The sequence below is a fragment of the Lactuca saligna genome, chromosome 1, assembly GCF_052625555.1.
Source record: "Lactuca saligna cultivar CGN05327 chromosome 1, ASM5262555v1, whole genome shotgun sequence".
Lineage (NCBI taxonomy): Eukaryota > Viridiplantae > Streptophyta > Magnoliopsida > Asterales > Asteraceae > Lactuca > Lactuca saligna.
This window is the reverse complement of record NC_136417.1, coordinates 12,826,983-12,841,377: the sequence shown is the minus strand read 5'-3', so window position 1 is coordinate 12,841,377 and position 14,395 is coordinate 12,826,983. Positions and strand designations below refer to the sequence as shown.

The 14,395-nt window shown below is 33.3% G+C and overlaps 1 protein-coding gene across 1 annotated transcript; it reads left to right on the top strand.

Annotated features, from left to right (window-relative positions):
- Positions 1-922: 922 nt before the first annotated feature.
- LOC145002732 (uncharacterized) lies at positions 923-1,390 on the top strand. Its single transcript, XM_078961941.1, has one exon. The coding sequence runs from the start codon at positions 923-925 to the stop codon at positions 1,388-1,390; it is 468 nt and encodes a 155-aa protein (XP_078818067.1).
- Positions 1,391-14,395: the final 13,005 nt, after the last annotated feature.

Here is a 14,395-nt window from a genome sequence, read left to right as displayed (position 1 = left end):
TCTTTTTTTTATTAAATTATAAATAATATAACAGCATAACTTCGGCAATTATTTTATTTACTTAATTAATAATAATAATAATAAAACAAAAAATTAACTAGGTAAGTGACACCTATACTATATTGGAAGGCTGAGGTTTGAGGAATATTATGGAGATACCCACCACCATAGAAGTTGTGGCAATTTTTTGAGTGAAGTTGACCTAATTTTCTAAAGTGTTGATTCATTTTTGAATAACATTTCTAAGTTATCTTTTCATTATTTTATATTTATTCATCCCCATTTGAAAATGAAAAGGAGGAACCGAGGAAGCAAAGTAGCAAACACAAACTTTTTCTTCTATATTTTAATAAGGTATGTGTTGTCGAAATTTAAATTGATAAAATACGTACTCCTCCAATAATATTCAGTCTAATGAAAAAAGTTTAACAACCCAAAATGGAGGGTTATCTACTTATCTTTATTTTTAGTTTAATTAGAACCTTTTATGTGCCTTAAAATACAATATAAACAACATTCTATATACACGTTTATAGATCCTGTTGTTCGAGGTTTTTCTATCATTTAACCCCTTATATCTTTCTTTATTATATATTATTTCTTATAGGCTAATATGGAGTATATTACATATAAGTATACTTGCCACGTTATATCTTTTATATACTAGGTACAAATGTAATTAATACTTTTTAGTTTTTATAGAAAGAGCATAAAAGTCATAATTATTTTTATTTAAAAAGGAAAATATATATTTTATTATTTCCAAAAATGTTTATAGAAGAAAAAAGGAAGTAAATTCAATGTTCTACTCCGGTCAAACCCTTTGGAATAACCGGGTATTGCCGGTCACCTTCGTTGTTCTCTTACCTATATATATATACCCTCATCCTCCAAGTAATGGAATCACAGCTCTTCCTCCGACATGGCTAGTAAACTCGGTAACGACGGCGGTAGCTCCAGCGATGTCAAGTCTAAGCGTATTTCTGCCGGCGTTTTGCAATCGATAACATCTCTTCTTCTTCTCTGCGCCAAGCAAACGATTATAGCTTCAAAAAAGTTGAAAAACAATACAAAGATCTCATCGGGGACGCCGAAGAAACTAATTTCCTCCATAAGCAACAAAGCGATCAAGTTGCGCCACCGGATGAAGAGAACGGGAGAGGAAGGCGGTGAGCACGGAAGCGACGGGCTGTGGCGGAAGGAGATACTGATGGGGGATAAATGTCAGCCCCTGGATTTCTCCGGTGTAATCTATTATGATAAAGACGGGAACCTTCTGAGTGAGTTGCCCATTCGATCGCCCCGTGCAAGTCCGTTGCCGGGCTATGTCTGTACTCCGGCGAGGTCCAATTGGACCTCAACGCCGCGGCGAGAATTGTCGTCTCAGTGATGTTAGTTCTGTTCTGTAAAAATCTTTCTTTTGTTTTCCGGTGAGAATTTCGTAGGGTCAAATCCCAATTATGTTTTCCTCTTTATTTGGGAATTATCAATGTCATTCCCTAATATTGAAAAAAACTATTTAGATTGCCTAAAAATATTGTATTTAACTTTTAAATTATAGGAAGCGAAATACTCTTGGTAACTATTGTCTTATTCCGATTTCGGTCTTTTATTTTTATTTTGTAGTTAAAAAATAATTGTCCACTTTTAGTCTTTACTACTGGTTAGTATCACGTGAGTTTCACGTTAACATAACAATTTAAGACAAAACATTAACGATATGGAAACCATGTGTTGCGTTTGTCAAACGTTCGTCTTTATTCATATATTTAAAGTCTTCCATATTCTTAAAATGTTCTTATATGGTCATCTAAGTCTTGCAACATCGTTTTTATCGGAAAGACGATACTTTTTCGCCCATAAACTTCGAGAAACTCTAAACGAAATCGATTCAGGTATATACTACTTCAATTTTGTATAATGTTGGAATTTGAAGTGTTAATCTTAACCGTAAGGTTTGATGCATGTTGGATGACAACTTCCACTGACATTGCTAGCTAGCGATTCATAGTCGTTGACAATTGACGTACGTTATGAATGTCTTTTTGTTCCAACATCCTAACCTAAGTAGACCCTACAATCTTAACTTTAGAATGATGATGAATATCTTTGTGTGTAATATGCCATACTTTTCAAACTTATAATTTTTGTGACTTATGGTAATGTATTGGATCTTTATGATGTAATATATCACCCTTCTGATCAACTTATGGTAGTGTGTTGTCATTTAAGACTTATTCAACATGGTACTTTTATATAAACCTAACGGAAAACGAGATCCCAAACAACGTGTTATATTACGATTAAACATCTTGTTAAAATAAACAATATTTTCATAAACAAACTAACATTTTGTTATCTTTTAGTGTCTTGATATATTTTGTAGTATATGTGGTTAAAAGGTTTTGAAGGTTTATTTATGGAATGTTGAGGGGGTGGGATATATATATATATATATATATATATATATATATATATATAGGATTAGGTTCATGTGAGACGGCTTAATTTTGTGAGATCATGAAACGCATTTTTTAATTTCTTTTTATTTTTTTTTAATTTTTTTTAGTTAATTCAAATTCCGAAAATAATATTTAAAAAAAGAATTTTTTTATTTTTCCATTTATTTTGCATTTTAAAATTATTTTTAGAATATGTACAGTGTAATATTCTATTTAGAATATTTCACGTATTTTTCAAAAAAATAGGATTTTTTTTTTATTTTTTTTAGTTAATTCAAGTTCCGAAAATAATATTTAAAAAAAGAATTTTTAGATTTTTCCATTTATTTTGCATTTTAAAATTAGTTTTTAGAATATGTCAGTGTAATATTCTATTTAGAATATTTCACGTATTTTTCAAAAAAAAAAAGAGATTTTTTTTATTTATTTTTTATTTTATTTATTTATTTATTTTTTTTAGTTAATTGAAGTTCCGAAAATAATATTTAAATTTTTATTTTGCATTTTAAAATTGTTTTTAGATTTGGTCTCACGGCCTCACAAAATTAATATGGTCTCAAATGAACCTAAACCTATATATATATATATATATATATATATATATATATATATATATATATATATATATATATAGAGAGAGAGAGAGAGAGAGAGAGAGAGAGATGGGTTCAATTAAGAAAATAAAAAAGGTTAAGAATGAGGGAATCATTCTCAGTCACTCATTTAATTAGCCTCTAACATAAAAGATATTGTGGCAAACTTGTAAATATGATATAATAGCCTTCAATCACAAATACAAACAGTTGAAATTCATTCGTTTTTTGCTCTTTTAATCCAACCTTCAATTCTGTTTGAATACGAACATATCTTCAACATCTACGATTAATTATACTCCCAACATTATTAAAGCAACATCATTGATAATCAACAAAAAATTCAATTCGTATCATTCATTCACCATCGTTCATCAAATAAATATCGAAATTAAGGTTAGAAAAATATCAAATCATTTTTTGTTTGAAATTTTCATATATTTCTCTACCAATCTACTATTTTGTAAGATTTAAGTAGTCAAAGTATCATATTTATCACATTTTTAAAAAAGTTAACTTGTATGCACTCCAACTATTTGATGAAATGCATAAACTAAATTACCACGTTATATTCACATATGAAAATGTTTTCTCACCTAAATCGATATGTGATTATTAAGGTAATGCTTCGCATAGTTTAAGAAAACATGTTTTGTTGGAAAACATATGTGCATTCCTTTCCCATTTCCGTCAGTACGTTGGAGGGTTTTGCGGCAAAAATAAATGATTGGCTGAGAATGATTTCCCCATTCTCAACCTTTTTTTTCTCAATTGAACACTCCTATATATATATATATATATATATATATATATATATATATATATATATATATATATATATACCCCAAGTTCATCCGAGTTTATACGCGGATCTTAAGATCCTGTGATGGTTGGTCATTATTCACTCGAACACCTTCACTTTCACTCTCTTTCTCTCTTAGTTCATGTATATTGATTAGGGTTTGTTTTAGGGTTTGTAACAAGCTTTCATTTGTTCTTGTAGATGTGTTAGATTAGGTTGAGGGTTTCATTTTGAGAGTAGTATAGGACTGTTGTAGTGAGGTTTTATGTGTAAGTATGTGAAAACCACCTGTCTATTAATCCTCAAATGATATAATAGACGGTAATATTGGGAAATTGCATTTTTACATGGTATCAGAGCTGTAAGGCTCCGATTCTTGTCACTGATCATTCGTAGACGCTTTGTCTTCTTCGATAATCGAGGTAATTGTTTTGGTTGCTTTTGTTCGTTCTTTATTTTTGTCTGATTTTTATAGATCTTCACAAATTGTTTCAATCTAGTTATCCTGTTGAAAACTAGATCCTCTTCAATTCGTGTGAAAAATCTAGGGTTTATGTTCACCTTTGTTGCAATCGTTTATTCTTGATCGATTTGTTCTTCGATCTTGGTTATTGTGAGTTTTCTGTGTATATCTTACAGACCTAGAAGATAGTTTTTGTGTTTCTTCTATTTGGATTGGTGGAGATTGTTCTCTTCTACCAGATTAGTCAATTAATTTTTTTGATTTGAAATAACTCTCTAAGGGTCGGAGTTCATCACTGGTAAACCCTAGTATGGAACGGATCTGAGAGCGATCGCTTCTCTGATTTGCTATTTGTTTCTTCTGGACTCACTGTGAGGTTTTCTTGTACCCTATTTTCTTATTATTATTGTAGGAGATCCTAACTGGCTTGGGTATGCCAGCTACTTTCTAGTTATGTGTTATTGGTTTTTTTCTTAACACTGTGATTGCTTGTCTTGGGCCCCTACGTACTGTGGTGACCATCTGGACTCTAAGGCTTTCATGGTAGTTTGTGTTTTTTAGTAATTCTTTGTTTACTAATTACTTGTTAATATGATTGAAACCCCTATTAGGCCAAGATCCAAACTGAAACATCCCAAAATACGACCCAAAAATTTTTGTTTAACAATTACTAAAAATACTAAGATAATATCATAAAATAAAACTCATACTTCAATATCTCAAAACAGCAGCAAAGTGTTGTGTAGTACTATATCAAAACTATATCAAATCACATTATGAAAAACTAAAAACATCTCCCAGGACAACTGAAACTGTAATGTATGCGATACCATCAACCCGAGCTCTTCCCTTTGCTTGCGGAAGTACCTGAAACCAAAACTGAAACTGTAAGCACGAAGCTTAGTGAGCTCCCCCAAACTACCGCATACCATACAATACATATAAACACATACTGGGCCTTGCCCACTGCATCGGACCGAAGTCCGGAAACTGCATTGGACCGAAGTCTGGAACTAACCAGGGCCTTGCCCTCTGTATCGGACCGAAGTCCGGAACTACTGAGGCCTTGCCTCCTGCATCGGACCGAAATCCAGAACTAACTGCATCGGACCGAAGTCCGGAACTAACTGCATCGGACCGAAGTCCAGAACTGACTGCATCGGACAGAAGTCCGGAACTACTGAACATAGCATAGCATAAACATATCAACTAGCATGAATACATAAACTGCATACTGCATCGGGCTGTAACCCGGAACACATAACACATAAATCCTGTCTGAGCCACGAAGGCATCAAACATACTAACATATGCATCGAACCAAAGTCCGGAAACTGCTATTAGCTAAACGGGCCGGCATTGTGGCCTTAGACCCGTTCCTACTGGAGGAAACTCACCTCATGATCTGGCTGCTGAGTGTATGGCTCTGGGATCTATCTGTTGCTGCTCCAGTATCCCCCCGGCTACAATTCCACAAATACACTCAATCAAAAACTAATAACTGCATTGGGGTAAAAATGACTCTTTTACCCCTGGCTAAAATCAACTCTCCTGGTCAAAGTCAACTTACAGTTGACCTGACTCGCCGAGTTGGGCCGCCAACTCGCCGAGTCCCTATTCTCATTTCTCAACCCTGCTCGTTGCTACTCGTCGAGTATCGCATAAACTCAACGAGTTCCCATTCTATTCTAAAACTCAGGCTATCTGCATCCGACTCGACGAGTTGTTCTTGAATCTAAGAAGATTGTCTTAGACTCGCCGAGTTGTATGAACAACTCGTCGAGTCCCTCCATTACTGAGTCTAACCTTCGACTCACTGAGTCCATGCTACTACTTACTGGTCCCCACTCGGAATCACTCAAAGGGGAAAGATCGGGGACTCGAGACTCAACTCGTCGAGTCCGAAGAATGACTCGCCGAGTCACATGCACGCAGTTACTAAAAACTCGATTCTGCTCAAAACCACTGCATAAATTTTATAGATCTGAGTTCCTAAGGCTGGTTTACCATGTAAAGTTTCCAACTTTACCTGTACAAATGCATGAAAAAGGATATAAAGGCTAAAAAAGGCACTTGGAAGAGTAGATCTAGGGCTATCATGCAAAATGACTCCATAAAGGTGATAGATCTACGATTTTGGAACTGAAACATGGCTAGATCTGAAGGCTAAGCAATCTAATATGATTTCTCTACTATGAACAAGCTAAGGAATGGATAAAATGGGATAAATATGATTATAAAGGAGAATCAATCATAGAAACAGAAGGAATCCGATTATTACCTCAATAAACTCTGAAATGGGTGCAAGACCTTGGATCTTCTTCTTCTCCTTTGGATCTAGCCTCCTTCTTCTCTTCAAAACTTCAAGATTCACACAAGAAATGCTCAAATACTCAAGGAAATGGTTAGGGTTTGCTAAATGATGCTTTGAGGGTGAAGGAGACGAGTTTGGGGGCTCATATGATGGTTTAAATAGGGTGCAAACCCGGGGATTTAGGGTTTCTACCTGGCAGGCGGACTCGCCGAGTCCCGAATATGGACTCGCTGAGTCGCTGATCTACTTCATATTGTATTGAAGTTGTGGATGTTCCAAATGGTGTTTGTTTGCCTTAAAGAAAATATTGTGTGGAGCTACTTCATATTTTGGTATGCTAGGTTGCAAACCTGTTAAGACTCCTCTTGATTCAAATATTGTATTTGATAATAACAATGATGTTTTATTGGAAAATATAACTGATTTTCAGAAACTTGTTTGAAAACTTATTTACCTGCTATTACTAGACTAGATATTTCATATTCTGTTCAAGTCTTAAGCCAGTATATGCACAAACCCACTCAAGCTCATTTACAAGTTGCAATGAGGTTATTAACGTTGGATTAGGTTTCTAAGCCCATAACTATTTCGGAATGTATTTGACTTGATTATGATAATGGTCCTTTTGGGTTGCCTTCACCATAGCAACGGATAGGATGAATTAAGGAGAAAGTGGATTAATTATGATTTCTTAATATATTATATGAATTATATATTAAAAGATAAACCGTATTGTTTAATTAATATTAGTTAAGAATTAATTAAGAATTAATTTTATGACTAAAAGAGATTAATTAAATAAAAAGGACTGATATTGCAATTATATGATAGTTGCAGTTAGGCTATGGATTCCTAATGGAAAGGGGATTGGACGAAATCTATGGGAAGCCCATATGGATTTCATCCAAGGACTTTCTAGAGGGACTCCATGGGTTGCTTAAGGCCTAAGTAGAGAATTAGGGTTTCACCTGAAAACCTCGCAACCCACACAAGTATAAAAAGTCCTTAGGACTTCCAAAAATGTGGAAAAGATTTCTCTAGTAGATCTTGGACGTTTTTAGTGCTCCTCTTCCCTCTCCTAAGTCATCTTGTTGCTCATGGTGTTTGTGATTTCATCAGAGGTGCAACATTTGAGGCACTAAGCTTTCAGAAGTCAAGATCAAGAGGAATTGAGACTGTTATTGTTACATAACAATCAAGGTAAGATCTAAACCCTTTTATTATGATAATATCGATTATCATATGCTAGATTTAGGGTTTATGAGCTTTGGATGATTATTACATGTTTATTAGACAAACTAGATCCAAAGCTTTAGGGTTTACATGTACAACATAGGATTGATGTAGTGCTCAAAGCCCATCAGTGGTATCAGAGCGTAGGTTGCTTGTTTGATGTATTTGATGTTTAATTGTTCATTGCTTTCTTGAAAATCAAATTTTTTTGCTCTCTGCCTAACTGACTCGGTGAGTCACCTGATGAACTCGGCAAGTCCAGTCAATGACTCGACGAGTCGGAGTGTCAGACAGAGGAAAAATCGAGATTTTGGTTGATTTGGATTATGAATAATTAGCATAAACGTTTTTATTGATAATATCCGATTTTTATTGATATTATGAGATTATTCTTGCCAAAATAGTATATAATTGTCATATTAGTTAGATAATCATTGCCGTATATGATACACTAGATTTATTTGAATTAATTGACTTGAATTATTTTGCAACAAATTGAATTAGGTCAAATTTAGATAATCACAAATTATTTGACTAATTGTATTATTTGTAATTTGATCTAGATAGTTTTGAAAAGTTTCAAAACGTGCCCTCAAGTTTTGGAATTAATTTTTTTTGATTAAAAGGTTTAATTTTGAAATATTTAAATTCTAAACCGTAAGATTTTGAAAAGTTTCAAAACTTGTCCTCAAGTTTTGGAATTAAATTTTTTTATTAAAAGTTTGATTTTGAAATATTAAATTTTAAGACCCTCTATTTTTAAAAGTTCAAATTACACCCTTATGGTTTTATTAAATTAATTAAGTGTATAATTAAAAGAGAGTTAATAAATCTATAATGATATGGTTTATATTTAATTAAATTAAAATGTATAATTTATTAAATTAGATCTCCTAGTATTTTAAAAGTGTAAAATACATCATTATACTATATATAAAATTAAAATTCTAATATTATATATGTATGAGTAAAGAGTCAATCTTACCATTAGTAGGCCTCATTCACGAAGCTGGTCTATAAGGGGTGTTTAAGGAAATTGCATATAAAATGAAGATTGAATGGGTATCCACTCTTACCCACCGCACTCTTGACTAGTGGAGGATCGTTGTCCGAACAGGTAGGATAGGACACAACCTTCCATTATAAGTATAATGAAATACAAAGTAACTAAACACTTTTATAAATTCCCAAATCTTAGTTAGTTTAGGAAAAATGTGGAGTTGGTGCTAATCCATGAAATTACACATTACACCTTGTTGGTCATTAGTGGAGCGTGTGTGGTTAACCGGCACACTAATATGGGACCAATGAAGGGTGGCAATGGGTAGCTCGTATATTATCATAAATCAATGGAGCGTGTGTGGTTAACCGGCACATTGATTAGGTGATATGCATCTTTGAGAGTACCAAGCTAATTTGAATGACTATCCACACCTTGTTTGTGATCCTCAACATCCAAGTCACAAACTTGAATGGCACAATCGAGATTTAAACATGCAATTGAAAGGTTCAATGAATCTCAAAGGATCTAGGAGTTTTAATTCATTTAAACCTAATTTTCAATTTTCGTTTTTCATGGTGGAAATTGGTAAATCGTCATTTACCTAACTTCAAATATTATGCAATTTGGATTACGACATCCCTCTTCAAAATTTTAAAATATTGTGTTGGATCATAGCCTCAATATTTCATTTGGGTGCTATATTGAGGATTTTATCAACTAACTTGAATTCTCCTATTTAGTAGATGTCAAAGTCTAAAAACTATGGTCTTCATGAATCCGTTGGAAAGAATTTTCCGCTTGAAGATGATGTTCTATGATTGGATTATGGAAATGGAAATCATTCTTCACTTCCTCCATCTCCTCCAATAATTCTCCCTAACCCACGTATTTGTAGACTTTAAAAGTTCAAAGTCACTCAAGCCCTATTGGCAAAAAGGCACGAAGATGGAAAGTCTATATGTGCTCATGTCTTGGATATGAAGTTGCATATTGATAGATTGGGAATGTTAGGTGTCGATGTCTCAAGGAAGTTGGTTGTTGACTTGGTTCTTCAGTCACTTCCTGACTCATATAGTGAGTTCGTTAGAGAGTACTATATGACGGACCATGACGTGACCCTCATTGATTTGACTTATTTGCTTATTGTTGTTGAATCAGAAATGATTTGGCACACTGGTCGAGAAAATTTGTTTGGAAAATCAATATCCCAACCTTCTATGGGCAATGACAACATTGGAAGTCCATAAAAGTTTTCTCTACGCAAGAGAAAGGCTGAGTCTGAGATTGTCCCGTGTACCATTCCAGAAGAATCCATATGTTTCTACTGCCAAAAAAGGGGGCATTGGTTACAAAGCAACCCTGACTACCTGAAAGATCTAAGAGATGGGAGAGTCAAGATGTATGACTCTACTTTAAGTAAAATCCACTATCTAACTCTATTAAGTTTTCTATCTTAGATTATTAATAAATGATGTAATACGATTGCATTTTAATGTGTTGTAGGATCGAAGAAAAGAAAGGAAGCTTAATGAAGGAAGTAAGCTGAGTCTGATCGCGAAGAAATGGATTTCGATCGCATGATTCGACGATTGGATTTTTGAGTTGCTGCTAAGAGTTATGATAGATTGATTAGGAATATGAGATAGCATAGTTTTCAATTGAATTTTCATTGTAAGGACAAGTTTTCCGCACCTTTTATAAATAAAATAAATTTTGAGTTTTTATCTTATTTATATCTCCTTGCAATGTCATTTGTGAAAATTGATGCTTGTGTGTTTCAATTATAAGCAATATTAAGTGGATGTGATTCTTAGTTATGTTATTTATGGTAGTGTCGTAATTTTTCTAAGTAAGGAAAGATTCCCATCGCCCAAGTTTCAATTTGACGGAAGCTTGGAATCATATGATTTGAGTCATGTGATGTATTGAAATCTTGGTACTTAGAAAACTAAGATTAATTCCTTATTCACATAAGTATGTGAGTCAAGTGAAAGACTAAGGAGATCCGGTACGCAATGTTGTGCACTGGTCAAGTTCACCACAAATAACAATAAGATTATTCGTCATGATTTACTAAAAGTCTAGTAAATGTGGCTATGCTTACAAGATTAAGTGTAATTTTAAATCATTGAAAAGTTTCAATGAATGGCAGAACGAATAAGAAGAATCAATTGGTTAGAAAGATAAAAGTTTCTCTAATCTGAAAAGATGAGAGGGTACTTTAGTATCATGTTTTATGATCGTCTCATTGATTATGAAACCATATCACAATTGATCCTCTAAGAAAACCTTAATGCACTAGTATGGCTAAGAAGAGGAATCAGAAATTGTTGAAATGGTTAAATCAAAAGGATGAGTCATACTTCGTTTCAAAATCAAGTCTTAAAGTCATACTCCAAGATTGTGACTGGAGTGACACATTTGAAGAAGTTTTAACACACTCATCAAATGTGAAGTAGAGAAATTGTTTTTCTTACTCTTGCACATTTGAAACTGGTAAATTGTGATGTTTTGGATAAGACAAATACCAACTAATACCAAATGTGTATAGTGTTTGTCTTGATAAGAATCCGCACTAACTCTTGAATACGTGTTTGTCAAGAAATGTTTCTTGACAAAAGAATCTTATATGTCAAGAGATCACTGGGAGTCTAAATGATCTTGAAAAGTTTCAAGAACTAATCAAAAGTAAACCTATTATTAAACACTAGCACATGACTTGAGGTTTGTAACCTTTCGTTTTGACATATCCTTGTTTCTGTACCATTCCGGTTTGGTCAAATATGCATATGATTTCTACGAGTTCTCAATAGATTGCATAAAGGCAAGCACCTTGTTCAATGAAAGTACATTGACTAATATAGGTAAGCTGTTAAATAACTTTGAAGCAATGGTGGGACCCTTGATGGCAAGAAATTAATAATGAACAAGTTCTATCCATAAGAGTTTGGATTTGTCTTAAACCTTGTCTTAAGATTATGGTTATGACAAATTCACATGGATAGGAACACATACACCATAAAATCTAAGTGTCATAAGGTTTCTCTCCTTCATGAAAATGATTGTGAGGAATCTCTATCACTAAGAGAGATTTTAAGGAGATAGCAATTGTGATATTTGCATTCTCAAATTCGATTATGATTACGGCATCCCTCTTCATAGTTCGAATTGTGAGATTTGGAAATTAGTTTAAACATTTAAGGCTTATTGTTATAAGTCCTGAATTAGTTTAAACATTCATATGAGCTATCTAAAGAAAGGTGTATGAGTTTGAGAAGCTTAGATAAAGGCTTATCGAAGCATGTCGTATTAGAAATATGAACTTTGAAGGTCAATAAGTATTGATTTCTACTGTTTTCTGAATACGTGTCAAAGCTAGTGGGAGCATAAATGTTTTGATGGTATGGATATAATTATAATGTTAGTAGGAGCATGATTATTATTTTAAGTGTTGCAAGTTAACAATATTAATTATAGAAAACAAAAGTTTCACTTTGTAAAGTTGCAGGGGTTTAAAAGTTGTTTTGCTATAATTAAGGGGGAGAATATTATACTTCATTTCAAATCTAAAAGCTTTATAGATAAATTTTAAATGAATTTAGTCAAAAGACATATATGAATGTTATGTTGAAAAGGTTTAACGTAGGGGCATTCTATATATGGCAGTATTATAGCAAGAAACTGGTAAAGTATCACGTTTTTCATTATGAAGCGTGTCCCATACGCTTCGGGTATAGGATCGATTGCATATGCTGTAATATTCGAACGTTTTAAATTTTCCAAATGCCTAGGGCATTAAGAGGGAAAAAGGACCAGGACCGGAAATGAGTAAAATTAATTAAACAACTGTTAAGGACAATCTAAGGTTCGCCAAGGATTAATCACTTGTGGGCAGTTGGAAGTATAGTAATGGATAGATCATATCGACATTATTATGATAGATAGGATTCTACTTAGAATGAATTGTCATATGGAAAATATGGAAATGTTTCCATAAATGGGAATTGGATATCAAGAATTTGTGTCTAAATTAGAAACTTTTATGCAAGAAGGATGTTCAAAGGACTGTACTTTGAATGTGAGACTTCATAGAGCACTTTGTAATATCATTGGCAAAGTATTGGTGGCTTTGGTGATGTGACATTACGAAAGGTTCGTTGCATAATATGTTAGAATCTAACATATTCAAATAGTGGGAAGAATTTGGTATTCTTACACTAATGATAAGGATTAGGAGCTGTGAAATGAGTATCATTGGAAATGTGTTCAATTGATCTATTTCACAAAGTAAGGACCATAGGTAAACGTAGTGCGCATGCTTGGAGCATGGGACAACTGTTGTTATAATTCAAGTAATAAGTTGATTATCCGAAACATTATACAATGAATAATAAGTAATCAATACGGTGATTAAATAAAGGTGTTTTATTTATACTCAAAAGTTTGGGGACGTATAGGATTAGTAGTATTCTTGTGTTTCACTTTGCATCTTTTGACTTCCCGAATAATAAGATTATTCAAACCATCCACAATCGACAAATACTTTGGAAGTAGGTATTGAAGCTAGACTGTCATGAATCTGACTATAGATTGTCTAAAGCGTTTTAGACATAGCAAAAGTCTGATGGAGTGTTCATGAGTGCTCCTAAAATAAGATTTAAGTATTGGATTAAACCCACACTCACTTGAATCATTTCATGGATTTAATCACGAGTGATTAGTGAGACGATAATATCTTATATTCTTGAAACGGAGACGTGTGAGTTGTAATTTACAAGTCGGTTGCACATTGATAATATGTAAACGCACTAGTAACTTGGTGTTATAAAACATATTGTTGTGTGTGATTTGATGAGTAGGTACAATCGAGCATTTGAGTCGAAGTTTATCCATTCCTTTTACCTAAAGTGGGATAAAAGTGATATATGTGGGCCCTTTGATGATTTAGTGATGACACCCCTAAGCGCTTTGCCAAGCCGGGACTAAGATGATGTGTTCTATTGTAGTCTCTTGTCAGTCATCTTAAATCAGAAATCGGGAAACAACACATGAACAGAGACTCAGAGAGAATGATTATAATCCATGTCTCAGTTCATACGATATATAGAATGGAGGAATATATGATACGTTATCGAAAGGATACGTTACTGATAAGATCAGAGTTGACAACGGCTTTTGAAAGCTACGACTGTTGATTAGGTTCTAAAGTTGTACTTGTAAAATAGTTATTAGACTTATCCAAGTGGGAGACTGTTGGATTAGATGTCTAAGACCATAACTATTTTGGTATGTACTTGACCCAATTATGAGCATGGTCCTTTTGGGTTGCCTTCACCATAGCAAATAATAGGATGAAGTAAGGAGAAAGAGGGTTAATTGTGGTTTATTAATATATTATATGAATAATATATTAAAAGAGAAATCATAAAATTTAACTAATATTAGTCAATAATTAATTAAGAATTAATTTTGTGGCTAAAAGAGATTAGTTAAATAAAGGGGAATAATATTGCAATTATATGATA